This window comes from Oncorhynchus mykiss, chromosome 27 (genome assembly GCF_057628025.1).
Source record: "Oncorhynchus mykiss isolate SJ-2025 chromosome 27, ASM5762802v1, whole genome shotgun sequence".
Lineage (NCBI taxonomy): Eukaryota > Metazoa > Chordata > Actinopteri > Salmoniformes > Salmonidae > Oncorhynchus > Oncorhynchus mykiss.
The window spans coordinates 3807623-3835419 of NC_143048.1; the positions used below are offsets into that span (position 1 = coordinate 3807623).

Sequence of the window (27797 nt, forward strand, 5' to 3'; positions counted from 1 at the left end):
CACTTCATGAAGTGGAAATGCCAGCCCAGCCACAATCCTAGAGGTTCACTGATGATCAACCTCCTCCTTCACATCTGACTCATGATGATCAACCTCCTCCTTCATATCTGACTCCTGATGATCAACCTCCTCCTTCACATCTGACTCCTGATGATCAACCTCCTCCTTCACATCATACTCCAGTGATCAATCCAGAGCGTCTTCTTTTCGGGGGGAATCCCGATGGACGACTTCATCCAATAGGCCGTCATCACCACCACCGCCAACAAGTTAATTGTCATTCAGGTTATCAATGGGAGAGCATTAGCAATGGATTTACATTGGCAGGTGCACAGGGAGAAACCCCTTCTTTTTTTTAACTCAGTCGATCCAAAACTGCGGAAAAACTTTCGGAAGTATTTATCAAAGTCTGTGGCCTGTGATGTTGGGACAAATGATAGTCCCTTATTATACAAGAGACAAAATTCACGGATTTTACAGCACAACCACAGAGTCATGTCTTAAGTGTAAAACTAACAATGACTCAACAATCCTTCTGGGAATGTTATGAGGTCATAAAGTTATGGGCGGCGTTAGAAAGTTGGATGTCAGAAGTACAATTATACAATGTAACATTACTTTTAATCTGTCTGTATATTTCAAAACATGGCATATGAGGGTGCATTGAGATTCCCCAGAGCTGTACGATACTTTTCTCATCAATCATCTTAAATATTATACTTAATTAAAACCTGGAAATCAACCAATCCTCTGTTGTTAATTCAATAGAAAGGTCAAATGCTTTATTATCTAAAAGTTTAAAGTGACAGAGAGAAATAAAATGGTGCTGATGCGGGTCTGGGCAGGTGTGATGTAGTTAATGGAGATGGGGGTGTGTTCTAGTGGGTCTGGGCAGGTGTGATGTAGTTAATGGAGATGGAGGTGTGTTCTAGTGGGTCTGGGCAGGTGTGATGTAGTTAATGGAGATGGAGGTGTGTTCTAGTGGGTCTGGGTAGGTGTGATGTAGTTAATGGCGATGGGGGTGTGTTCTAGTAGGCCTGGGAAGGTGTGATGTAGTTAATGGAGATGGAGGTGTGTTCTAGTGGGTCTGGGCAGGTGTGATGTAGTTAATGGAGATGGAGGTGTGTTCTAGTGGGTCTGGGCAGGTGTGATGTAGTTAATGGAGATGGAGGTGTGTTCTAGTGGGTCTGGGCAGGTGTGATGGAGGTGTGTTCTAGTGGGTCTGGGCAGGTGTGATGTAGTTAATGGAGATGGAGGTGTGTTCTAGTGGGTCTGGGCAGGTGTGATGTAGTTAATGGAGATGGAGGTGTGTTCTAGTGGGTCTGGGCAGGTGTGATGGAGGTGTGTTCTAGTGGGTCTGGGCAGGTGTGATGTAGTTAATGGAGATGGAGGTGTGTTCTAGTGGGTCTGGGCAGGTGTGATGTAGTTAATGGAGATGGAGGTGTGTTCTAGTGGGTCTGGGCAGGTGTGATGTAGTTAATGGAGATGGAGGTGTGTTCTAGTGGGTCTGGGCAGGTGTGATGTAGTTACTGGAGATGGAGGTGTGTTCTAGTGGGTCTGGGCAGGTGTGATGTAGTTAATGGAGATGGAGGTGTGTTCTAGTGGGTCTGGGTAGGTGTGATGTAGTTAATGGCGATGGGGGTGTGTTCTAGTGGGTCTGGGAAGGTGTGATGTAGTTAATGGAGATGGAGGTGTGTTCTAGTGGGTCTGGGCAGGTGTGATGTAGTTAATGGAGATGGAGGTGTGTTCTAGTGGGTCTGGGCAGGTGTGATGTAGTTAATGGAGATGGAGGTGTGTTCTAGTGGGTCTGGGCAGGTGTGATGTAGTTAATGGAGATGGAGGTGTGTTCTAGTGGGTCTGGGTAGGTGTGATGTAGTTAATGGCGATGGGGTGTGTTCTAGTGGGTCTGGGAAGGTGTGATGTAGTTAATGGAGATGAGATGAGGTTGTAATTTGTATGTGTATGTTTATAAAACATCAAATTAAATATATGTTTGAAGTCCCAATGCAAACCAATCAGAATTCAAAAGAATGCCAAAGATAGGTGTGAAGTAATATGGAGGACCAGCCTATTCCCTATGATGTAAACTACAACAGAAATAACTTCAAATATAACTTCATATTAAACTAATCGTTTCCACTCATGACTTGAGTTATTAAAGTAAACCAACGTTTTGGAAATACATAACGCCATCTGACCAAATATCAAAGAATGTTAAGCTATATGCGTTATCTTAGCCAGCCAGCTAACGGTAGCTATTTAGTCAACTAGCTATGGTCAGCGAGCTGGAGCCCAACTACCGGAGACCAGTTAGAACCCAACTAACAAAACCCAACTAAAACATAACTGCAGATCAAAAGAGGCAAACAGAATGATGGCTGGGAAAATCCCCAAAATCCAAAATATAAAGATTACAGGTGTCAGTCAGCTAGCGCGCTAGCAGTAGGTTGTAAAAGTTACAAAACACCCATAGTCTACTTCACAGAGAACATGCTGAAAAGTAGTGATGGGGAAACAAAGCTTCCTGAAGCATTGGCTCTTTCCATCCAATTGTGTCAAAAATAGGTTCATTACTCAAGGCTTTGAGCGACACAGAATTTAGAACAGCCAAATTATTGCAGATGACGTCCCACACCGTAGCAGCGTAGCCTTCACGTCTTCTACTAAACCACTGGCCTTGATCGATTGCATCAAGTCCATGCTGCATTGTGGGTAAATTGACTGGCTGACTGATTTATAAATAATAATGAGTAGTTATTTATGATGTGTAGTGATTTGTCGATCAGTCAGTTGGCAGTCGCCTGCAGGGTCGAACAAGCCCAATACCAAACCAATCAGGTGGTTGTTCGACGAAATGAAGCTCCAGACATCATTGATGACGTGCTGCTGATAAAGTGATACAGGCATCAGCACACTGCTTTGAATGATTGTTTAGTGATTTGGACGCATGTCTCGTAGCTCCGGTATCAAACGTAACATCGAAAAGTTGACGCAACAAAAAGGAGCAAGCAGGTTGATTTTCTCTTTTGATTTGAGCCCACAGCAAGAAGGCACCAGAGCCTACCGTGCTAACGGGTTCCCACTAGATAACACAATCACACAGTTCATGAAAAGCATGAGGTGAAGCTTGAGCTAGATATCAACCTTGCATGACCTTCCTAGATATCGAGCAAGTACCTAGTCCCTTCCCTCAAGTCAGCGAGTCAACACAGGAAGGAGCTATGGATGGATAGTTCATTTATTTCCAAAGCTGCAAAGATGGGACACACACAGTATGGCTGAATGATCAGTAGTGACGGGATATAAATAGCACTCCCGCGGCAATTCTTCATAAATCTGCCCTATAATATAATAACAAAAAAACGATTGAAATGTCTATCAAAGTCATTGTGATCGTATAGTGGATTTAACAATTCCTACTAATTCATAATTTACTATCATAAATTAATCAATTGTTTCCATGTGTCTCATATTCACGACATCAGAATAAACTGTGATCCATTTAAGTATCAAAATATATCAAATTAACACCTCTGGTGGCGAAAAAGTATAATACACCTAAAATTTACAAAACCGGGCTGATAAACTGGCTGGTGTTCATGAGTTTATAAAACATATACTTTATACATTTGTCATAAATGACCTGCATTGATGAGACACACAGTGTGGATGAACGATCAGTAGTGAACAGGGTAAAAATAGCACTGCTAAAGAAGATGCATTTTCCAGTTAGATACCAATTTGAAAGAGGGATCTTTAGCATAAAACCCACATGGAAAACTGAGATTTGGCAAATAACAGAGGCTTTACTTGACACCAAACCAACAACAGTAGTTCCTAAAACATAAATTGCTAATGTATGATTTAAAACGTGGATTTTATGATGTAATGCCAACTTTATACATTTCTATCCCATGACCACTCAATTTTCAAATTCTCCAAAAACCTGCTGTGGATTACCCAGAATCCCATACCTTTATCGCTGAGTCTATTACACCGAGTGTAATGTAAACACACGAGCAGTGCAGCGGTCTAAGGTATGGCATCTCGGTGCTAGAGGCGTCACTACTGATTGGGAGTCCCATAGGGCAAGGCACAATTGGCTCAGCATCGTCTGGGTTAGGGTTTGCCCGGGGTCGGCCGTCAATGTAAATACAAATTTGTTCTTAACTGACTTGCCTAGTTAAATAAAGGTTAAATATATTTAAAACATGTAGCTTCATTACACCGTTACACTGGCATTCAAACTCAGCAGCACAGAGTAGATCATCCATATGACCTTCGTAAATAGTGCATTGTGGGTAGTTTATAAGATTTCCCGAAATCAGTTAAAAAATATGTAATAACGCAAAAACATAACTGTTTGTACTCATAGGTAACCATATCGTGACTACAACTAGCTTACTAAGTCTTTAACCAGACTGTATTGTTACACTGGTGAGTAAAAACTAATGCTCCCTACACTTTAACTTGTTGTCTGAAGATAAAATATATATTTTACTAAACTGCGTTACCCTTTCCAGTCAGCAGATACGGTCTGGGAATTTAAGGTTATGCTGGTAGTGTGACGTATAATCTAGTGGACGGAACGCTTCTTTCAACAGCAGCAACAACAGATAGTCAGACACCTCGGTAGCTTGCTAGACAAAATAGCCGAACCAATATAGCTCTTTAGACGCTTTAGTGTATATTAGCCATTGTGTTTTAAACCCACTTCTATCGTCTAGTTAGTTAACCGATTTAATTTAATATTTACGGTGTTGTTATTAGTCAGCTAGCGGGCTGGTTGTTAGCATTAGCCTAGCTAACATCCCCGGCCATGCGGTCACTAAGCCACTCCCCTGCTAAAGGAGAGGAGGATATCACAGTAAAACAAGAAGTAGAGGGTGAAGCCGTTACTGTGGAAGAAGAGGAAGACGAGTTCAGAGTGAAAGAGGAGGAGGATGTTACAGTAAAAGGAGAGGAGGATGCAGTTTATGGAGTGAAAGAAGAGGGAGAGATAACTGTTACATCGAAAAAGGAGGAGGAAGAAGAGGAGGAACCTGGGAATCTGGTCCCGGTTTCCCAAACGCATCTTAAGGCATCCAATGGTTCTAACGATGCCTTTAGCCATAAGATGGTTTTGAGAAACCGTTCCCTGATTAACACTAGTAAGTACTGTCTTACAAACAGAGGCACAACCTCTGCAGTTGTTGAACTGATGTTTGGTGTTAAAGGGGAAATCTGCAATTGATACATCCATATTGTGACTTTTAAATTATTTATTTATAGCCATTGATTCTTGGAAGAATATAACACATGCCTCATGAGCTTATTTCAACTGTTGTACCCCATTAGAACCCCAAATAAGCTTTTAACCACTCTCAAATTCATAGAGAAAGCTATTGTAGCAACCGTAACCCAACACCTCAAGAAGTTCAGAAATCTTGGCGTAATAGTTATAAGGTGTTGACTTGACAGTCGCTGGACCCAGGTTTGAGCAGCTCAGGGCTACCCCCTGAATTCACTACACTATGAATACAAGGACTGGCCATCCATGAGGTAAAAATTATCGTTTTAAACCGATTTTGAGGCTATATATTATATTCTATAATTGCCAGTGAAGATTTCCTGTGGGGGCAAATTATTAGAGCTGTTGATAAGTCATTGTATAATATTCAGCCAATTTTTTTTTCATGCCATTACATTAAAGGCAAGACATACTTAGATTCAATTACAGTCATGAATTGGTTTGAAACCTTTGCTTTAAACCCTTCTCAAAGTTGGTGCCTTGACGGATTTGTAAAAAATGGTTTGTCATGAAACACAATTTTTGTATGTTATTTAAATGTAACCTTTATTTAACTAGGCAAGTCAGTTAAGAACACATTCTTATTTACAGTGACTGCCTACCCCGGACGACGCTGGGCCAATTGTGCGCCACTTGATGCCTCAAGTACTGAGATGCAGTGTCCGCTGCGCCACCTGGGGACCCCAAAATCATGTTCTAGTGCTGTCCCCAACTAAAATACATATTGGCCAACCAAAAGTCATCTGTTCTTTCTACCAATAGCCCCATGTGTGTTTTTATAAAATCAAATATCCGTACTGAACTTGTCTGGTGCTTTAACCTGTCTGGCACCAGTGGGACGGTAGCGTCCCACCTCGACAACAGCAAGTGAAATTGCAGGGCGCCAAATTCAAAACAACAGAAATCCCATAATTCAAATTCCTCAAACATACAGTGGGGCAAAAATAAGTATTTAGTCAGCCACCAATTGTGCAAGTTCTCCCACTTAAAAAGATGAGAGAGGCCTGTAATTTTCATCATAGGTACACTTCAACTATGACAGACAAAATGAAGAAAAAAACAACAGAAAATCACATTGTGGGATTTATGAATTTATTTGCAAATTATTATAAGTATTTGGTTAATAACAAAAATGTATCTCAATACTTTGTTATGTACCCTTTGTTGGCAATGACAAAGGTCTCCTTCACCCAAATCCAGATAGCTGGTGTTCTGAAAGAGTTGCAAAACCTGGACCTTTACAAATCAGGTGGGCTAGACAATCTGGACCCTCTCTTTCTTAAATTGTCCGCCGCCATTGTGGCAACCCTCATTACTAGTCTGTTCAACCTCTCTTTCGTATCGTTCGAGATTCCTAAAGATTGGAACGCTTCCGCGGTCATCCCCCTCTTCAAAGGGGGTGACACTCTAGACCCAAACTGTTACAGACCTATAATCATCCTGCCCTGTCTTTCAAAAGTCTTCGGAAGCCAAGTTAACTTCTTGTAGGATAGGCTTGGCCAAAAGTTAGGGGAAATGCAGTGCGGCAAATTCAAATAAAATATATAAAAAACAAACTTTCATTAAATCACACAAGTAAGATACTCAATTAAAACTACACTCGTTGTGAATCCAGCCAACATGTCTGATTTTAAAAAGGCTTTTCGGCGAAAGCATAAGAAGCTATTATCTGATGAATTTATTTGGCGCGTTTGATCCAGAAAAAAAAAGCTTCCAACAGCTTCCACTACAAAATATTTCAAAAGTTACCTGTAAACTTTGCCAAAACATTTCAAACTACTTTTGCAATACAACTTTAGGTATTTTTAAACGTTAATAATCGATCAAATTGAAGACGGGTCTGTCTGTGTTCAATACAGGAAGACAACAAACCAACGGCACTTTTCATATCTTGCGCAACTCTCAACAGTGTTACCCAATTCCAAGATGGCCGTACTTCTTCATTGCACAAAGGAATAACCTCAACCAAATGCCAAAGTCTGGTGACATCCAGTGGAAGCGGTAGGAACTGAAAACAAGTTCCTAAGAAATATTGTTTCCCATTGACAACTCACTGAACAGACAGAGACCCCCCAAAAAATCTGAACGGTTAGTCCTCAGGGTTCTGCCTGCTACATAAATTATGTTATACTCACAGACATGATTCAAACAGTTTTAGAAACTTTAGAGTGTTTTCTATCCAAATCTACTAATGATATGCATATCTTATATTCTTGGCATGAGTAGCAGGAAGTTGAAATTGGGCACGCTATTTATCCAAAAGTTAACAAACCTCCAAACGAGCTTCAATGCCATACAACACTCCTTCCGTGACCTCCAACTGCTCTTAAACGCTAGTAAAACTACATGTGTGCTCTTCAACCTATCGCTGCCCGCACCCGCCCGTCCAGCACCACTACTCTGGACGGTTCTGACTTAAAATATGTAGACAACTATAAATACCTAGGTGTCTGGCACATTAAGCATCTCCAATCCAAAATTAAATCTAGAATCGGCTTCCTATTTCGCAGCGAAGCCTCCTTCACTCACGCTGCCAAACATACCCTCGTAAAACTGACTATCCTACCGATCCTTGACTTCGGTAATGTCATTTTCAAAATAGCCTCCAACACTCTACTCAGCAAACCGGATGCAGTCTATCACAGTGCCATCCGTTTTGTCACCAAAGCCCCATATACCACCCACCACTGCGACCTGTATGCTCTCGTCAGCTGGCCCTCGCTACATATTCGTCGCCAAACCCACTGTCTCCAGGTCATCTATAAGTCTTTGCTAGGCCGCCTTAACTCAGCTCACTGGTCACCATAGCAACACTCACCCATAGCACGCGCTCCAGGAGGTATATCTCACTGGTCATCCCCAAAGCCAACACCTACTTTGGCTGCCTTTCCTTCCAGTTCTCTGCTGCCAATGCCTGGAACGAATTGCAAAAATAGCTGAAGTTGGAGACTTATATCTCCCTCACTAACTTTAAGCATTAGCTATCTGAGCAGCTTACCGATCGCTGCAGCTGTACACAGCCCATCTGTAAATAGCCCATCCAACTGCCTACCTCATCCCATGTTTTTTACTTTTTTTTTACTCTTTTGCACACCAGAATTTCTACTTGCACATCATCATCAGCACATCCATTGATGGATAAGCTATTATACAACACACAGAGCTATTTTCCTATATTTGTTGTTCGGTGAAGTTATTGGTCCTACAGTTAGGTGATGTTATGGGTCCTACAGTAGGTCTATGTTGTTGTTAGGTGAAGTTATGGGTCCTACAGTAGGTCTATGTTGTTGTTAGGTAAAGTTATGGGTCCTACAGTAGGTCTGTGCTGTTGTTAAGTGAAGTTATGGGTCCTACAGTAGGTCTATGTTGTTGTTAGTTGATGTTATGGGTCCTACAGTAGGTCTGTGTTGTTGTTATGTGTCCTAGAGTACACTATGTATGTCATGCAACAACAACCAAAGTGCTTCTTCGTTCATTACATAGGTATACTTGTTGTTAGGTGAAGTTATTGGCCAATTTGGCTAACAGTGTACAAACCCTCATTGTCAGGTTGATGGAAAAGCTAGACAAAGAGCATTTTACTGGTTGAAGTGTTTTTTAAATACAAAGCGGTTGATTTGCGATGACACAAACATTATATTAAGCAGGACATTCAAACGAGCCTTACAATTATAATCCAAAGTCTTGTGAAATGAACTCATAAGCAACCTGGACATGGAGGTTACTCTCCTGAGTTTTCCCATATTCACATTCAGAATACACTGTGAAAAACTCAAATCTTTGCTCACCATTTTTGCTCCAGGCAGATATACTACATCCGTAACTAGTGGTTTCCTCATTAGCAGGGAGGAGTTTCTGCAATCAAATTGTATGTGCATTGCCCTCATGCCGCAATTTTACTAAACACAGAAAGGGGCCTATATTGGAGACCAAAAGTCGTCTGGCACAATGCTTAGAGTTTCAACAACATAAATAACTTATTTCTAGCCTACAATCATCGATGTTACTACTAATGTGAAAACAAGACAAAATTTGACTATTGTTGCTCATTTTAAGACAAATGTCAAATAATTTTAACATTCATTACAAACGTCAGTTATTGTACAACATCATGGCTACGCTGTTGGCATCACCTTTTACAGTGGATATCTGCTGTTGTGGTCCTTTAATCATCTGTCTGATTTTGTTGTTCACACAGGAGAGATATGGGACTATCGTGGATCCTCTGGGGAGCCTCAACAACCTCATGATGCTGAAGAGGCAGAGAAGAGTCTCTCCAGATCAGAACACCTCAAGAAACACCTGCAGAGATCCACAGGGAAGGGAACTCACTGCTGCTCTGACTATGGGAAGAAATACACCTCATCGTGCATTAAAATTCACCAGAGAACACACACAGGAGAGAAATCTTATAGCTGTGGTCAATGTGGGAAGAGATATGCTTCATCTGGCTCACTGACTATACACCATAGAACACACACAGGAGAGAAACCTTATAGCTGTGATCAATGTGGGAAGAGTTTTAGTCAATCTGGAGATCTGACAGTGCACCAGAGAATACACACAGGAGAGAAACCTTATAGCTGTGGTCAATGTGGGAAGAGTTACGTTCAATCTAGCCATCTGACTCTACACCAGAGAATTCACACAGGAGAGAAACCTTATATCTGTGCTCAATGTGGGAAGAGATTTGCTGCATCTGGCTCTCTGACTATACACCAGAGAACACACACAGGAGAGAAACCTTATAGCTGTGGTCAATGTGGGAAGAGATTTGCTACATCTGGCTCGCTGACTATACACCATAGAACACACACAGGAGAGAAACCTTATAGCTGTGATCAATGTGGGAAGAGTTTTAGTCAATCTGGAGATCTGGCAGTGCACCAGAGAATACACACAGGAAATAAATCTTGTAGCTGTGATCAATGTGGGAAGAGATTTGCTGCATCTGGCTCTCTGACTCTACACCAGAGAATTCACACAGGAGAGAAACCTTATAGCTGTGATCAATGTGGGAAGAGATTTGCTGCATCTGGCTATCTGACTCTACACCAGAGAACACACACAGGAGAGAAACCTTATAGCTGCGATCAATGTGGCAAGAGTTATGTTCAATCTTGCCATCTGACTCAACACCAGAGAACACACACAGGAGAGAAATCTTATAGCTGTGATCAATGTGGGAAGAGTTTTGTTACATCTAACCAGCTGACGTTACACCAGAGAACACACACAGGAGAGAAATCCTATATCTGTGGTCAATGTGGGAAGAGTTTTGTTCGATCTGACCAGCTGACTTTACACCAGAGAACACACACAGGAGAGAAACCTTATAGCTGTGCTCAATGTGGGAGGAGTTTTACTACATCTAGCTCTCTGACAGTACACCAGAGAAAACACACAGGAGAGAAACCTTATAGCTGTGATCAATGTGGGAAGAGTTTTGTTACATCTAACCAGCTGACCTTACACCAGAGAACACACACAGGAGTGAAACCTTATAGCTGTGCTCAATGTGGGAGGAGTTTTACTACATCTAGCTCTCTGACAGTACACCAGAGAAAACACACAGGAGAGAAATCTTATAGCTGTGACCAAGAGATAGTCTTATAAAATATCTCTGATCAAATATTAGAAAATACACACATGAAGGAGTTGTTTCATGATTTCAATGAATTAATGTCACAATGTAGAATGTTTTAACATTGTAGTTGAAGTATTATAATGATGTCACAATGTAGAACCCTAAACGTTGCCCCCCCCCCCCCCTATGAATTGATTTCAACATGATATGGATATTAGCCTCAGGGGAAAAATCCAGGCTCTGGAATGGAAGAGTACTGTTTATGTGATTTAACAAAATTTGACAAACAAAAAAAAATAGTTCAAATGTATTTATATAGCCCTTCTTACATCAGCTGATATCTGAAAGTGCTGTACAGAAACCCAGCCTAAAACCCCAAACAGCAAGCAATGCAGGTGTCGAAGCACGGTGGCTAGGAAAAACTCCCTGGAAAGGCCAAAACCTAGGAAGAAACCTAGAGAGGGACCAGGCTATGAGGTGTGGCCAGTCCTCTTCTGGCTGAGCCGGGTGGAGATTATAACAGAACATGGCCAAGATGTTCAAATGTTCATAAATGACCAGCATGGTCAAATAATAATAATCACAGTAGTTGTCGAGGGTGCAACAGGTCAGCACATCAGGAGTAAATGTCAGTTGGCTTTTCATAGACAATCATTAAGAGTATCTCTACCGCTCCTGCTGTCTCTAGAGAGTTGAAAACAGCATGTCTGGGACAGGAGGCAGCAAGGAGTCGTCATGCCAAGTAGTCCTGAGGCATGGTCTTGGGGCTCAGGTCCTCCGAGAGAGAGATTTAGAGAGAGCATACTTAAATTCACACAGGACACCGGATAAGACAGGAGAAGTACTCCAGATATATCAAACTGACCCTAGCCCCCCGACACATAAACTACTGCAGCATAAATACTGGAGGCTGAAACAGGAAAGGTCAGGAGACACTGTGGCTTCATCCGATGATACCCCCGGACAGGGCCAAACAGGAAGGATATAACCCCACCCACTTTGCCAAAGCACAGCCCCCACACCACTAGAGGGATATCTTCAACCACCAACTTACCATCCTGAGACATGGCAGAGTATAGCCCACAAAGATCTCCGCCACGGCACAACCCAAGAGGGGGGCGCCAACCCAGACAGGAAGATCGCGTCAGTGACTCAACCCACTCAAGTGACGCGCCACCCCCCCCCCTAGGGACGGCATGAATGAGCACCAGTAAGCCAGTGACTCAGCCCCTGTAATAGGGTTAGAGGCAGAGAATCCCCGTGGAGAGAGGGGAACCGGCCAGGCAGAGACAGCAAGGGCGGTTCGTTGCTCCAGAGCCTTTCTGTTCACCTTCACACTCCTGGGCCAGACTACACTCAATCATATGACCTACTGAAGAGGTGAGTCTTCAGTAAAGACTTAAAGGTTGGGACCAAGTCTGCGTCTCTCACATGGATAGGCAGACCATTCCATTAAAATGGAGATCTATAGGAGAAAGCCCTGCCTCCAGCTGTTTGCTTAGAAATTCTAGGGACAATTAGGAGTTGTGTTACACTTACCACGTTGGTGACCCACTTGAATCAAAATGCAACACTTCAAAATGTGGCGAGCTGTTTTCTACAAATTGTCCTCAAACCAGGGATGTACACATTACTCCCAGATTCTGTGTGGTTTTTGAGCTGTTAGTTTTAACAGGACATGCAACCTCATCTCTCTCCTCGCACAATTGATTTTAGCATGATATCGATGAGTGATGACAAATACTTATTGCATTCTCTTGTTTAGCGACCCCTAAATTTAAATGCACCACTCCCAAATGTAGCTGACTCTTCTGCAGGTTGTCTTTTAACCAGTGAGGTAAAATATATCTCCCATTTCCATGTGTTTGTTTTTGTTGTGTCAGTTTCAACAGCACGTACAACCTAATTTCCCCCCTAATCGATATCAGTGATTTATTGCTACTTGTCAAAACAACAGCGTTTTTGGTGCTTGTGCAGTTTATAAGGAGCTTGTTTTAAAAAATACAAGTAATACGATTGTTGTGGCAGATGTTTGTGTAAATAGCACATGTTAGGTTTTCAATTTATCCCAAACTGTTTCTGCATATTGGTTATTGATTTGGACACGTTGAAACTGTTTTGACATTGGGCTATCCCACCAAGCAAAATGTAATTGAAAAGACGTTGAAAATAAGACTATGCAATCAAATATTTCATATTTACATTTCATGTAACATTTGGTAGTGATATTTATTCATGCAACCAACTGACAATTTTTTGGTACAATTATATTGACATTGTTGCCCTGCTTTTAGAACATCAGGGTTAATTCTCACATGTGCCAACCCAAATGTACTAAAGCATGTCATTGGGGACTGGGCCCCGATCCAACAACATGCCTATTGAGTGAACCCTGAAAAGAGAGAGAAGCTCCGCAGTGAGGTGGAAAGTTACTAAGGATATCGCAGGAGTTTCCTCTAGAAATCAGACATGTCCATGGCAAGGACAACTTGGTTGCTGATTATCTCTGGGGTGGGCAGTCAAAAATATTTGTGTTTTGCATTTAGCCAGTGTGTTACCATGATCACAATTTATTTTGAGTTTTATCTCTTATTCTTTTCCGTATTGAAACTGCACTGTTGGTTAGGGGCTCGTAAGGAAGCATTTCACTGTTGTATTCGGCGCATGTGACTAATACAATTTGATTTGAGTTTTGTTTGGGCTCATTCCAAGGAGCTAGTGAGTTTTAGGATTCTATAGAAAGAAAAAGGAGAAAAAAATAATAAAATAGTTTATTATTATTTAGGAATAGGTGTTTTTTCTTGTTTTTAATTGTTGACAGCCAGTAGACACCATGTTTATATTGGTGAAGGTGAAGCATTGTAGTTGATTATAATGTGAAATGGAAGTTGTTTTCTGTTGGTGGTGAGCAAACTTGTCCAACAAAAATATAGGATATATTTGTTGTCTTAAGGGGGAAGGTGTACAAGGCTTTGGTTTTTCCATTTATGTTTTGAGGTTGGACTTTAGCACGTGTAGCTCGTTAGCACTGATTGGTGTCACCTCGTTAGTCAGTATGTGTTACACCTGTGCTGGCTTGTCCATCTCGTTAGTGGGAAGGTGTTTCACCTGAGCTGGTCCAGGTTCTATTTAAGAGTGTCTGGTCCAGTGTAGAGCACTGGATGTGATAGATGTGGAGGGTCAACACCTTTAGTTGAGCCACCTTTTTTGTTAAAGATGTTTTCATTTCAGGTTGAAGCTTCTTTCTGAAGAGAGCTTATTTTTTTAAATGAATCAATACAAGCAAACAAGATCGGTTCCGGGGATTGGTATGGCAAATACCTTACGATTTGCCTGGACTGAAAAGGAGATGGAGCTGTGGAGTAGAGAGACATTTGGAAGGACCATTTTGATGGGATGCCTCAGGATAGAGGTGAAGGAAGTGCTCTGCCTTCAAGGGAACCCGAATGAGAAGGCTTTCGATGTGACGTTTCACAAAGAAGAAAAACATGACGAAGTAATGAAGATGGCAAAGGAAGCGGAGAAAACGGGACCCCTGTGCCATTATGCGGTGACCAGCCTGGCGAAGAACAACTTCAGGGTGGTCACCGTAACCATGTACAATCCGCATGTGAAAGATGAAGAGGTGAGGGCCTTTCTGGGGAGGTACATGGACAATGTCTCCTCAGCGAGGTACCTCAGGGACTCCCTGGGTTTCTGGAACGGGAGGAGAGGGTTCCAGGCGTTACTCAGGGAGTCCCCGAAGAGTGTGGATGGCTACCTCCATCCTCCGGCGATGTTCTCCCTGGGGGCTGACAGGGGAACACTCTACTATGCCCGTCAGCCCCCGTTCTGCAGGCGTTCTGCAGGCGTTGTATGGCCTATGGCCATATCCTGGCCTCGTGCAGTGCCAAGAGGTGTCGATTTTGTGGGTCGGAAGAGCACGAGGCCAAGGAATGTGACGAGCCCAAGGCTTGCCACGGGTGTGGCTCAAGAGCACACCTGTGGCGTGATTGCCCGGCTCGTCACAGGTCATACGCGTCTGCAGCTGGGGGGGGAGCGGGGGATGGGGGGAGGAAAGAGAGGACGCATGCGGATTGTACGGATGGCACAGGGGAAAGGACGGAGAAGGACGAAGAAGGGAAGAAGGAAGAGGCGAAAAGAAAGAGGAGAGAAGATGGAAAGAAGGAAAAAGAAGGAGAGATTAAAAAGAAGGTGGAAGAACGTGGAGGAGCAGAGAAGAGGGAGAAGGGGACAGTGGTACGAGAAGGAGTGGAAGAGGGAAGGGGGACAGTGACGGAGAAGGAGGGATGAGTGGATGTGGGAGGGGAGGAGGGGGAGATGGGGGGAAGGAGTGGGGGTCGAAATGAGGGATTTGGTGGAGGGGTTAGCGGGGATGGGACGTTGTGTCTCCCCGCTACCTCCTTCACCAAAGAAGAAAGGGATAAAGAGGGGGAGCTTGGCAGGAAGTGAGAGGGAGGGGGGTGTGGAGGGGGAGGGGGGGTTAAGAGAGTGGGGGGGGGGGGTAATTTGTCCTCCCGGTTTGCCTCAGCCCCTTGCATTTTAGTGGATGACTCCAGTGAGGGGTCGGTGGGTTGTTTGCTAGAGGGATCCCAACTCCTGTTTGGGGAGATGGGGTCCCCTATATGCAGCCCCGAGGCAAACAGGGAGGGGGGGATGGTGGGTGGGGAGGGAGGACCCAACACACTGCCTGGATCATGGGTTGGGATGGAGGACGGGGGGCGTCAGGAGAGGAGAGGACGTCCCCGCCGGTGGAGATGGACCAGGGGAGCATCGGGTGAGTCTCCTGGTTTTTCTTTGGGTTTTGGGGGTTTTATTTGTTGTAAATAATTAAATGAATAGTTCTGTTTCTTTTTTTAGTCTAAATGTTAGGGGGTTAAGGGATAATGTTAAAAGGAGGGCGGTTTTTTGTTATTTAGAGGGTGTGGGGTTTGATTTCTGTTTTTTACAGGAGGTTCACCTGAGGGATGGTGGGGATGTGTGTAGATTTAAGAGGGAGTGGGATAAGGGGGATCTTTTTGGGGCATAGGAGGGGTGCACTCAACAGGAGTAGGGATTTTGTGTGGGCATAGAGAGGTTAAAATAGAGAACACTTTTGTAATAATGCAGGGTAGAGTTTTGGGGATAGATGTTAAGTTTAGAGAAGCTAGATATAGGTTAATTGGGGTGTATGGGCCACAGGTGGCGGCAGACAGGAGGGAGATGGTGGACTGTCTGGCGCCCCTGTGTGTTACAAACAGGCACTTGGTGATAGGAGGAGACTTTAATATAGATTATGGGGTAGGCGGTGATAGCAGTGCAGGTGCCATCTCTGGGCTAATGGCTTGCCATGGTCTGGTTGATGGTGGCCTGCACACTACTCCGGCAATGGTCGGTCCTACATGGCGCAACTCCAGGGGGGTTGCGCGGAGGCTCGACTACATTTTTGTATCCAGGTCAGTTGTCTGGGCGGCTGTTGCCTGTTTTCTTCACGGATCACGACGGGGTGTTCCTGCAGGTGGGGTCGCCAGTCTGCCTCTTCGGTAGGGGGTACTGGAAGTTAGATCGGGATATACTGGAGGAGCAGGCTTTCATTATGCATTTTTTTGTTTCTTTCGGAGGCTTGACGGCCTCCGGTCCATGTGCGAGGGGGTGTTAGAGTGGTGGGATTTAGTCAAGGGGAGGATAAGGGCTTTTATAATAGGATATTGTAGAAGGAAAAAAAGGGAGGAAAGGAGGGAGGTGGATCGTATCCAAAGGTTAATTGAACTCGAGTACGAGGCAGGCAACCTCGGCGGGTCGATTGACTGGGAGAGATTCGCAGCCCTAAAGGCGCAGCTCAGGGAGCTGCAGGAGCAGAAGGCTCGAGCTTTCCTGGAGCGTGCGCATAGTGGCTTTCTAGAACATAATGAGACTTGTTCCGCTATGTTCTTTAAGTCGGTTAGGGCCAGACAGAGTAGGAAGGTAATGAAGGGAGTTAGGGAAGAAAATGGTAGTATAGTAAGTAAACCAGAGGAAATGGTCAGGGTGACAACTGATCATTTCCAAGGTTTATTTAAGGAAAGGGAAATAGATGTAGAGCAGGGAAACGTGTTTTTAGAACACTTGTCCCGGCGGTTGCCAGAGGACATTAGAGACGTGATGGAGGCCCAGATCTCACTAGAAGAGGTTGAGAGCGCTCTTAGGAGGATGGGAAAAGGGAAGGTGCCTGGGATGGATGGGCTGCCGGCTGAGTTTTACCTCAAGTTTTGGGGTATACTTGGACCAGTGGTTCTCAAAGTCTTGAAGGCCATCCTTGAGACGGGGGTCCCGGCGGGATCAATGGCTGTTGGTGTGCTGTCACTTCTTTATAAGAAGGGGGAAGCAACTGACCTTGGCAACTGGCGGCCATTGACCATGCTGTGCGTAGATTACAAGATTCTTGCAAAGGTTTTAGCAGACCGGTTGCGCACAGCCCTTCCCTACGTCGTCCACGAGGATCAGACGTGCGGGGTAGAGGGCCGCTCTATAAGATGGAACCTACAGTTGATCAGGGATTCCATCGCTTGGGTTGAAGATAGAGGGCTGCCTTTAATGGTAGCAGCGCTAGATCAGGCGAAAGCTTTTGATCGCGTGAATAGATATTTTCTATTCAGGGTGTTAGGTAGATTAGGATTTGGGGAGAAGTTTATAGGATGGATCCGTACTTTATATGTCGGAGCGGGGTGTCGAGTTAGTGTAAATAGTCACTTAGGTGACGTTTTTGACCTCTCGTCTGGGGTCAGGCAGGGATGCCCACTCTTGGCTCTCCTCTTCGTTCTGTACATGGAGCCTCTGGGGGCTGCCATTAGGGCAGACACAGGGGTGGAAGGCTTGTTGATCCCTGGAAGCGGTGGGCTGCGTGTTAAGATGACGCAGTACGCCGACGACACTTCCTTGCTGTTGTGCAAGGACTCGTGCCTGACAAGGTCCCTTGCCATCTTTGGGGATTTCACCCGAGCGTCGGGAGCGGTTCTGAACCATGCAAAGTCTTCCGTCAAGTTTTTCGGAAGATGGCGCGGTAGAACGGATGTGCCTGGGGGGTTATCTCTCTGTGAAGGGGCCCTGAGGATTCTCGGGGTTCATTTTGAGACCTCCGGCTCAGCGACGCTAAACTGGAACATGCGTATCGCAGTGGTACAGAGGAAGCTAGCAATGTGGAAGGCTAGGTATTTATCTTTTATGGGCAAAGTCCTGGTCCTAAAGGTGGATGTGTTGCCGTCTCTTTTGTATGTGGCATACATCTACCCATTGCCGGCTTGTCTGAGGAGGCCTCTAGTGAGGCTTGTGTTTCAGTTTATGTGGAGTGGCAGGTGCGAGTGGGTCGCCAGGGCACGCATGATCTGTCCCATCGGGGAGGGAGGTAGGGGGGTACCACATTTCCCCCTCAAGCTGGACGCCATTTTTGTTTCTTTCTTGTTGACGGAGCTTGCTCGTCCGGTTATACACCTGTCCGGTTACCTCCTGCGGGTGTTTTTCTCGTATAAGGCGAGAAGCGTAATGGTGTGGTCTAACGCGGGTCCTCGGGCGGAACAGCTGCCGTGGCATTTTGGCCATGCGGCCAAGTGGCTGCGTGCGCACCCTGAGGTTGAAGTTGCCCAAGTAGGTTTAGACCACAGGCACCTGTACGAGGAGGTCAGGCAGGCAGGGAGTCCTGCGCCTGTAGCGGGCATCTCGTCAGTGGTCTGGGAGGGAGTGCAGGCGCGGGGCCTGGACAATAGGCTCAAGGACCTGAATTGGTTGGGCCTCCATAAGTGCTTGCCGGTACGTGCCATCTTGTACCGGTATAGTTTGGTGCAATCCCCCACATGTCCAAGATCCTCTTGTGGCAGGGAGGAGACTGTGCGCCATGCCTTTTGGGACTGTGCCTTTGCCGGACTAGTCTGGGCTAGGGCACGGGTAATGCTAGGTGTGGTTAGGAGTGATTTTGTTTTGACATGGGCTAGGCTAGAGAGAGGCGTAGGGAGAGCAAAGGGAACGGATAGGGACAGGTTTCTGCTGTGGCTTCTCATGAGTCTCTTTAAAAAGGGACTGTGGGAAGCCAGGCAGAATTTAGTCAAGACAGGGAGAGATTGGGGGGTGGAAGGGATAGTGAGAAGGGTGGAAGGTGATTTGAGGGGGAAGATGAAGAGGGAGGAGAGGAAGTGGGGGAAGCATGCGGCACGGGAGAGGTGGAAAGGGGGTTTAGGGCTGGGAGTGTTAGTGAGTTTGGTAAGGGGATAGATTAGGGAAGGGGAGATAGGGAAAGGGTTAGGTATTGGTTAGGTATGACGGGGAGGGACGATGCTCCCCTGAGGTTTGTTTTTGTTTGATGTTTTTGTAAATAGAATTAATTAAGAATGAATGAGAATTATGATTTTGTAATAGTATGAATGGTATTGATTGTAATAAATTATTTTAACCACCTTTTTGATTTACTTCCTGTCTTTAAGTTTGGTGTGGGTTTTTATTTTGTTTCCCTCTTCTTGGGCAGATTTTGTGGGTCTCATGGTGGGTGTCTTTTAGGTCCCAGTTGTTGTTACTAGTTAACTCCCAGTGGACACCTCTCCTAAAAAACAAGCTAATATTTTGGGTTGGATATTGCATCCAATTAATATTTTAATCAATGGAATTTCCTTGATGTTCATTAGTCTTTCAGTTGTTAATCTTCTGTTGTGTACTAAATATTTTTGTTTATTTTCATTTAGTTTTTTTCCTGTGAAGCCATTGTGTTGCATCCATGTCTGAAATGTGCTGTATAAATAAAGCTTGATTTGATTTCAACAAATAAACCCAACGACTGACCAATCAACAGACTCTTGGTCCCTCTTAGTATGAAGAACAGTATCAATCCCACTTTTCCAGCCTGATGAAGGCGTGGTGGAGTGGTAAACACTAAACACCACTACCCGGCTCTACCAGGGGATTGAGGTGGTCTCGCACAGCTCTGCTTTTCTTGACTGCCCGGCAACACAGAAACACATATTAAACATTCAAACTAATGGATATGGAGCATCTATGACTTCAGTTACACCTGGCACCTAAATGTGACATCTGTCATCCGATCACTCCAAGCTGCATTAGGTTCAGATCTACCAGGATGGGCTTTTGACATAGTCTGGATGAAGTCAGGCCACTGAATATGCATCAGCAATGTAAAGAGATGGGGTGAATGAGTAGGGCAAAGTACATTTTACACAAATTACCTTCATAATATCAAATGTGTGTGCCTGAGAGGAAATTAACTTTCATACAGCCAAAAGGGGTGAGAAATTACACCAATATCAGTGGACAATTTGCACTAATGTAAATTAACATGGATGATGGATCATATCACCTTTTGCTTACGTGATGAACCGCTAAGGAGACATAAATATTTACTATCTAAACCATGTGTGACCTCACCTCTCTGGCTGTAGAAGTGTTCTTCCTAACCAGTCCATCAACAGCTCTCTGACTGAGCTCCACCCTCACTGGGTCTTCAGAGGAGAGGAAGGCTGATGAGGGATGGAAGGATGAATGGATCAGTCAGTCAATAAAGTGTAGAGCTGCTGTCTGACAAAATCACAATTTTAGTAGTTCGTTAAAGTAAATTGGGCTTTACGACTGCAGAATACCAACTATAAATCACTTAGATCATGTATTTTCAGGTAGAGATACATCCTTGGGACGTCCCTAGCCCGTTGAAGTTGACATTTAAAATGGTTAAGGTATAGATGTCTCAAGGATCCCAGATTGCATTGACCATCATGCATTCTTCTTCCACTTTTACATAGCAGGTGTAAAATAAACAGACAAGACAAGTAGGCATGCAATGCATTATGGTCATTGTAGTTCAATTATACCAATGGCTGATGGCTTTTTTTTCTTCCTTTATTTAAATTGACAATTGTTAAGAACAAACTCTTATTTGCAATGACGCCTAGGAACAGTACCTTTCTAGACAATGTGCTGGACGGTAATTATTTATGTGGCCCATGTACCCAGTATAACTTTACGAGAAAAAAAATAAACTTTTGTTCACGGACTGCAGGCGACAGGCTCAGGACACGGTTGATTGGCTATCAGACAAGGTTCATTACGCTGCAGCTGGTAGGACTGCTTTGATGGATTATACTATAGCTGAGATCCCAATGCCCATGTAGACATAGCTTACTGACTGATCAATGAGGTTAGATCCCAATATTCCAATACCCATGTAAACATAGCTTACTGACAGATCAATGAGGTTAGATCCCAAATACCCATGTAGACATAGCTTACTGGCAGAACAATGAGGTCAGATCCCAATACCCATGTAGACATAGCTTACTGACAGATCAATGAGGTCAGATCCCAATACCCAAGTATTGCGAACAGGTCGATTGTAGCGGTAGTCGTTTTGATGGCGACGTACTTTACAGTTATTTCGACCGCGCTGGTTGTTGGAGTCGTGGTTTCCTGGAAGAAACCGTTGTTGTGCATCATCTTTCAACGCTCCAATACCTGATAATGACCAAACCTGTATCGGCTATTTGGGAATTAAACTTGAACCTGAAAGCGTTGCTTCATAGTAGAAACATCTGTTGGGTTGGTAGAATGTGGAAAGACCCACCTCATTGGTTAATATGCACTGTAGTAGAAACATCTGTTGGGTTGGTAGAATGTAGAAGTAGGTTTTAAATTCATACTTATTACAAATCTGCAGTTGTCTGACTATTATATTATTATTTAATAAAATAAATGTAAAAATGCACTTTTTTGTCTGGAAATATAATAAAAATGTATCTGCGTTGCCCACTCCAGTCAATAGATGGCGATGTGCGTCTTTTAGGTTCCGGCGACGCTGCCAGTGTGACGTATAATCTAGTGGACGGGACGCTACTTCAACAACAACAGCTAGTCAGACACCTCGGTAGCATCCAAGCCGAAACATTCAAGCTGTTCAGACTGCTTCGGTGTATATTTGCCTCTGTATTTGAAACATAATTATGTATTTCAACTAGTTTCCCCTTGATAAATTAGCTTTTCACTAGGCTAGTCGCTAACTAGCTAGGTTAGCAGGCTAACATCACTGACCCTGAGTTCACCAAGCTACTCTCCTCCTGCTGAAGAACAGGAGATCTGCTGGACGGAGAAAGAAGGTATTTGGCTGAACATTGTCGTGAAAGAGGAGAATGAAGGGGAGGATGTTACAGTAAACGAAGAAGTAGAGGGTGAGGCTGTTACAGAGAGACAAAAGAAGAAGACTCGTTCAGAGTGAAAGAGGAGGAGGATGTTACAGTAAAAGAAGAGGAGGAAGAGAGGGAGGAGGATGCTGTTTTTGGAGTGAAGGAGATAACTGTCACATTGAAGGAGGAGAAGGAAGAACAAGAATAGGAGGAGGAGACATGCGATCTGATTAAGACCAGTAAGTACTGTCTTAAAAACAGGAGCACAAACTATTGTTGAACTGGTGCATGGTTTTAAAGCAGCATTCTACTGAATGTTTATGCTTGAATGTGTTATTATTTAATGTAGGAATTGATAACTACACTGTAAGATGTGTAATACCACCAAAGAGTGTGTCACCAACAAAACCTTAACAATGGATTAGCAAATTCACAACTTAAATGTCACTCAGAATTGACAAACAAGATAGAAATGACAGGGGATGTGTGTTACTATAGTAACCCGTGGGGGGTGATGCGTGTTGCTATAGTAACCCGTGGTGGGTGATGTGTGTTGCTATAGTAACCCGTGGTGGGTGATGCGTGTTGCTATAGTAACCCGTGGGGGGTGATGTGTGTTGCTATAGTAACCTGTTGGGGGAGTGAACACCCAGACAGTGGACATCTTTGAAAACAAAACCAGGAAGAAACTTCATCGTTACCCAGAAAGGATTTGATGTTGAGATTAAAATGTGTTATGTGTTTTATTTATCCAACATAACTACCGTACTGTGGATTATTTCAATTAAAATAGACAACAAGAAACAAAAAACTATTAACTACGACTACATACACCCTTCTAGCTAGCTGACCACTGATTTTTATTGCAATTAATGTAAGTTAAGTTTTATATAAGTTAGGTTATGAGAGTTTTCAAAAAAGTAATATGTACACATTTTGTGGGACATTCTGTTTATTGTCAACATAGCAGGTGTAAATGTGTAACACATTTAATTGAATTTTTAACCTCTGAAATATAGCTAACAAGTTTGCTAATGTTGCTAGTTTAACTTAGTTGATATAACTGGTTAGTAACCAAAAAGGAAAGAAATTGTAAGTGTTAGATGATAATACATTTAAAGAAAACAGCTGAATGTTGTCAAGCTATAGACAGATAGAGCTCAGCCTATAAACATGACATTATCTATTATTATAGAGCTCTGTTCAGCCTAAAAACAAGACATTATCTATTATTTTAGAGCTCTGCTCAGCCTATAAACATGACATTACCTATTATTATAGAGCTCTGTTCAGCCTAAAAACAAGACATTATCTATTATTTTAGAGCTCTGCTCAGCCTATAAACATGACATTATCTATTATAATAGAGCTCTGCTCAGCCTGTAAACATGACATTATCTATTATTATAGAGCTCTGCTCAGCCTGTAAACATGACATTATCTATTATTATAGAGCTCTGCTCAGCCTGTAAAGATGACATTATCTAGTATTATAGAGCTCTTATTATGACATCAAGATATTCCCTGAGAAATTAGATTTGGAGCTCTACGTCATTTGTTTTTAAATCTCACCGTCACCAAGTGTATTTTTAATGATGTAATGTTGTGAAAACTGACCTCCGGTTATTGAGGGATCTAGTTTAGATTAAACAATTTTATTTAATGTTGGTTTCATTCAGGTCTCTCTGTTTAACTAAATAATATGTTTGTCTTTGGCAGGAGAGAGACCAGACTCTGACAGCGGGAAGAGTTCCTCAGAGGAAACAGACCCGGAGACGCCTAACCAACACCACTGGTCCCACTGTGGAAAGAGTTTTAGGTGGTATGGGAGCCTGAAAATTCAAGAGAGAATACATCCAGGCGAAAAGCCCTACCACTGTTCCCACTGTGGAAAGAATTTTACTCAGTTTGGGGCCCTGGTTGGGCATGAGAGAACACACACAGGAGAGAAGCCTTATCACTGCTCCCACTGTGGAAAGAGTTTTAGGTGTTTAGAGAACAACTTCAAGAAAACAGCTAGCTACATTTAGAAGTGTTGCATTTTGATTGAAGTGGGTCACCAACATGGTAAGTGTAACACAACTCTATTTGTGTTAGTCACTTTTTGCTAAATCTCATAAATAGTACTCTTTCAATTCAGAGCCTGGATTTTCCCCCTGAGGCTTATATCACGCTGAAATCAATTGAATGGGGAAAACCTTTAGGGTTCTACATTGTGAAATTACTTAAAATACTCCTACTTCAATGTTAAAACATTCTACATTGTGACACTAATTCATTGATATCACGAAATAACTCCTTCATGTACTGACCACAGCTATAAGGTTTCTCTCCTGTGTGTGTTCTCTGGTGAATTTTAATGCCTGATGAGGTGAATCTCTTCCCACAGTCAGAGCAGCAGTGAGTTCTCTTCCCTGTGGATCTCTGCAGGTGTTTGAGGTGTTCTGATCTGGAGAGACTCTTCTCTGCCTCTTCAGCATCATGTGGTTGTTGAGGCTCCCCAGAGGATCCACAATAGTCCCGTATCTCTCCTGTGTGAACAACAAAGTCAGACAGATGACTAAAGGCCCACATCCATTGTAAAAGGTGATGCAAACAGCGTGGCCATGAAGTTGTACAGCAATTGACGTCTGTAATCAATGTTAACATTATTTGACAATTGTCTTAAAATGAGCAAGAAAAGTCATATTTTGTCTTGTTTTCACATTAGTAGTAACATCGATGATTGTCGGCTAGAAATAGGATATTCATGTTGTTGAAACTCTAAACAGCGTGCCAGACGACTTTGGTCTCCAAGGCCCCCTTCTGTGTTTGCTAAAATTGCGGCACGAGGGCAATTTGATTACAGAAACTCCTACCTGCTAATGAGGAAGCCGATAGTTATGGATGTACTATATCTGCCTGGAGCAAAAATGGTGAGCAAAGATTTTAGTTTTTCACAATGTATTCTGAATGTGAATGGGGGAAAACTCAGGGGAGTAACCTCCATTTCCAGGTTGCTTATGAGTGCATTTCACACTACTTTGGATTATAATTGTAAGGCTCATTTGAATGTCCTGTTTAATATAATGTTTGCTACAGTATGAATTATGTGTAATTATTGAAGAACCGCGTTAATGACAGTATCCATTTAGGTGTTATCAATAAAGTTAAGATTTAATTTTTTATTTCACCTTTATTTAACCAGGTAGGCCAGTCGAGAACAAGTTCTCATTTACAACTGCGACCTGGCCAAGATAAAGCAAAGCAGTGCGACAAAAACAACACAGAGTTACATGTGGGATAAACAGAAGTACAGTCAATAACACAATAGAAAAATCTATATACAGTGTGTGCAAATGGAGTAAGGAGGAAAGGCAATAAAGATGATGTGCAAGTAGAAATACTGGTGTGCAAAAGAGAGAAAAAAAAAATATGGGGATGAGGTAGCAGTTGGATGGGCTATTTACAGATGGGCTGTGTACAGCTGCAGCGATCGGTAAGCTGCTCAGATAGCTGATGCTTAAAGTTAGTGAGGGAGATATGTCTCCAACTTCAGCAATTTTTGCAATTCGTTCCAGTCACTGGCAGCAGAGAACTGGAAGGAAATGCGGCCAAAGTAGGTGTTGGCTTTGGGGATGACCAGTGAAATATACCTCCTGGAGCGCGTGCTATGGGTGGGTGTTGCTATGGTGACCAGTGAGCTGAGTGAAGGCGGCCTAGCAAAGACCTTATAGATGACCTGGAGCCAGTTGGTTTGGCGACGAATATGTAGCGAGGGCCAACCGACGAGAGCATACAGGTCCTAGTGGTGGGTGGTATATGGGGCTTTGGTAACAAAACGGATGGCACTGTGATAGACTGCATCCGGTTTGCTGAGTAGAGTGTTGGAGGCTATTTTGAAAATGACATCGTCAAAGTCAAGGATCGGTAGGATAGTCAGTTTTACGAGCTTTGATGCGAAATAGGAAGCCGATTCTAGATTTAATTTTGGATTGGAAATACTTAATATTAGTCTGGAAGGAGAGTCTATAGTCTAGCCAGACACCTAGGTATTTATAGTTGTCCACATATTCTAAGTTAGAACCGTCCTGAGTAGTGATGCTGGACAGGCTGGTACGGGCAGCGATCGGTTGAAGAGCATACATTTCGTTTTGCTAGCGTTTAAGAGCAGTTGGAGGCCAGTGTTGTATGGCATTGAAGCGCGTTTGGAGGTTTGTTAACACAGTGTCCAAAGAAGGGCCAGATGTATACAGAATGGTGTCGTCTGCGTAGAGGTGGATCAAGGAATCACCCGCAGCAAGAGCAACATCGTTGGTATATACAGAGAAAAAAGTCGGTCCGAGAATCGAACCCTTTGGTACCTCCATAGAGACTGCCAGAGGTCAGGACAACAGGTCCTCCGATTTGACACACTGAACTCTGTCTGAGAAGTAGTTGGTGAACCAGGCGAGTCAGTCATTTGAGAAACGAAGGCTGTTGAGTCTGCCGATAAGAATACGGTGATTGACAAAGTCGAAAGCCTTGGCCAGGTTGATGAAGACGGCTGCACAGTACTGTCTTTTATCGATGGCTGTTATGATATCGTTAGTACCTTGAGCGTGGCTGAGGTGCACCCGTGACCAGCTCGGAAACTGGATTGCACAGCGGAGAAGGTACGGTGGGATTCAAAATGGTCAATGATCTGTTTGTTAACTTCAAATCAAATTGATTTATATAGCCCTTCGTACATCAGCTGATATCTGAAAGTGCTGTACAGAAACCCAGCCTAAAACCCCAAACAGCAAGCAATGCAGGTGTAGAAGCACGGTGGCTAGGAAAAACTCCCTAGAAAGGCCAAAACCTAGGAAGAAACCTAGAGAGGAACCAGGCTATGTGGGGTGGCCACTCCTCTTCTGGCTGTGCCGGGTGGAGATTATAACAGAACATGGCCAAGATGTTCAAATGTTCATAAATGACCAGCGTGGTCCAATAATAATAAGGCAGAACAGTTGAAACTGGAGCAGCAGCAACGGCCAGGTGGACTGGGGACATTCAAAGACTTCAGAACGGCAGGGCAGGATGGATATAGGTCTGTAATAGTTTGGGTCTAGAGATGGATATAGGTCTGTAATAGTAGAGTGTCACCCCCTTTGAAGAGAGGGATGACCGAGGAATCGTTCCAATCTTTAGGAATCTCGGACGATACGAAAGAGAGGTTGAACAGACTAGTAATAGGGGTTGCCACAATGGCGGCGGATAATTTTACAAAGAGAGGGTCCAGAATGTCTAGCCCAGCTGATTTGTACTGGTCCAGGTTTTGCAACTCGTTCAGAACATCAGCTATCTGGATTTGGGTGAAGGAGAAGCTGGGGAGGCTTGGGCAAGTAGCTGCGTGGGGTGACTGTTAGTGTAGTACGCCACAGGATGTTTTTGTGCTGGTTGAGGGCAGTCAGGTCTGGAGTGAACCAAGGGCTATATCTGTTCTTAGTTCTACATTTCCTGAAAGGGGCATGCTTATTTAAGGCGGTGAGGAAATTACTTTTAAAGAACAACCAGGCATCCTCTACTGATGGGATGAGGTCAATATCCTTCCAGGATACCCAGGTCAGGTCGATTAGAAAGGCCTGCTTGCAGAAGTGATTTTGGGAGCGTTTGACAGTGATGAGGGATGGTCGTTTGACTGCGGACCCATAACGGATGCAGGCAATGAGGCAGTGATCGCTGAGATCCTGACTGAAAACAGCAGAGGTTTATTTGGAGGGCAAGTTGGTCAGGATAATATCTATGAGGGTGCCCATGTTTACGGATTTAGGGTTGTACCTGGTGGGTTCCT

At 43.6% G+C, this 27797-nt stretch overlaps 1 protein-coding gene and 1 long non-coding RNA gene across 3 annotated transcripts; both read left to right on the top strand.

The window, feature by feature from the left end:
• The first annotated feature begins 1234 nt into the window (after positions 1 to 1234).
• On the top strand, positions 1235 to 13659 carry LOC149971196 (uncharacterized). Its single transcript, XM_090224200.1, has 2 exons — positions 1235 to 5150; positions 9489 to 13659. Exons 1-2 carry the CDS (start codon positions 4820 to 4822, stop codon positions 10904 to 10906), a joined length of 1749 nt encoding a protein of 582 aa, XP_090080326.1. The 5' UTR covers positions 1235 to 4819; the 3' UTR covers positions 10907 to 13659.
• Positions 13660 to 21680: 8021 nt separating this feature from the next.
• Positions 21681 to 25160, top strand: LOC118944765 (uncharacterized). 2 transcript variants are annotated; one of them, XR_016492592.1, is made up of 3 exons: positions 21681 to 22242; positions 23723 to 24070; positions 24393 to 25160. It is a non-coding gene; the product is annotated as an uncharacterized LOC118944765 (long non-coding RNA). The 2 variants fall into 2 exon arrangements; XR_016492593.1 differs by having other exon boundaries at positions 21701 to 22242; positions 24434 to 25160.
• The last annotated feature ends 2637 nt before the right edge of the window (positions 25161 to 27797 follow it).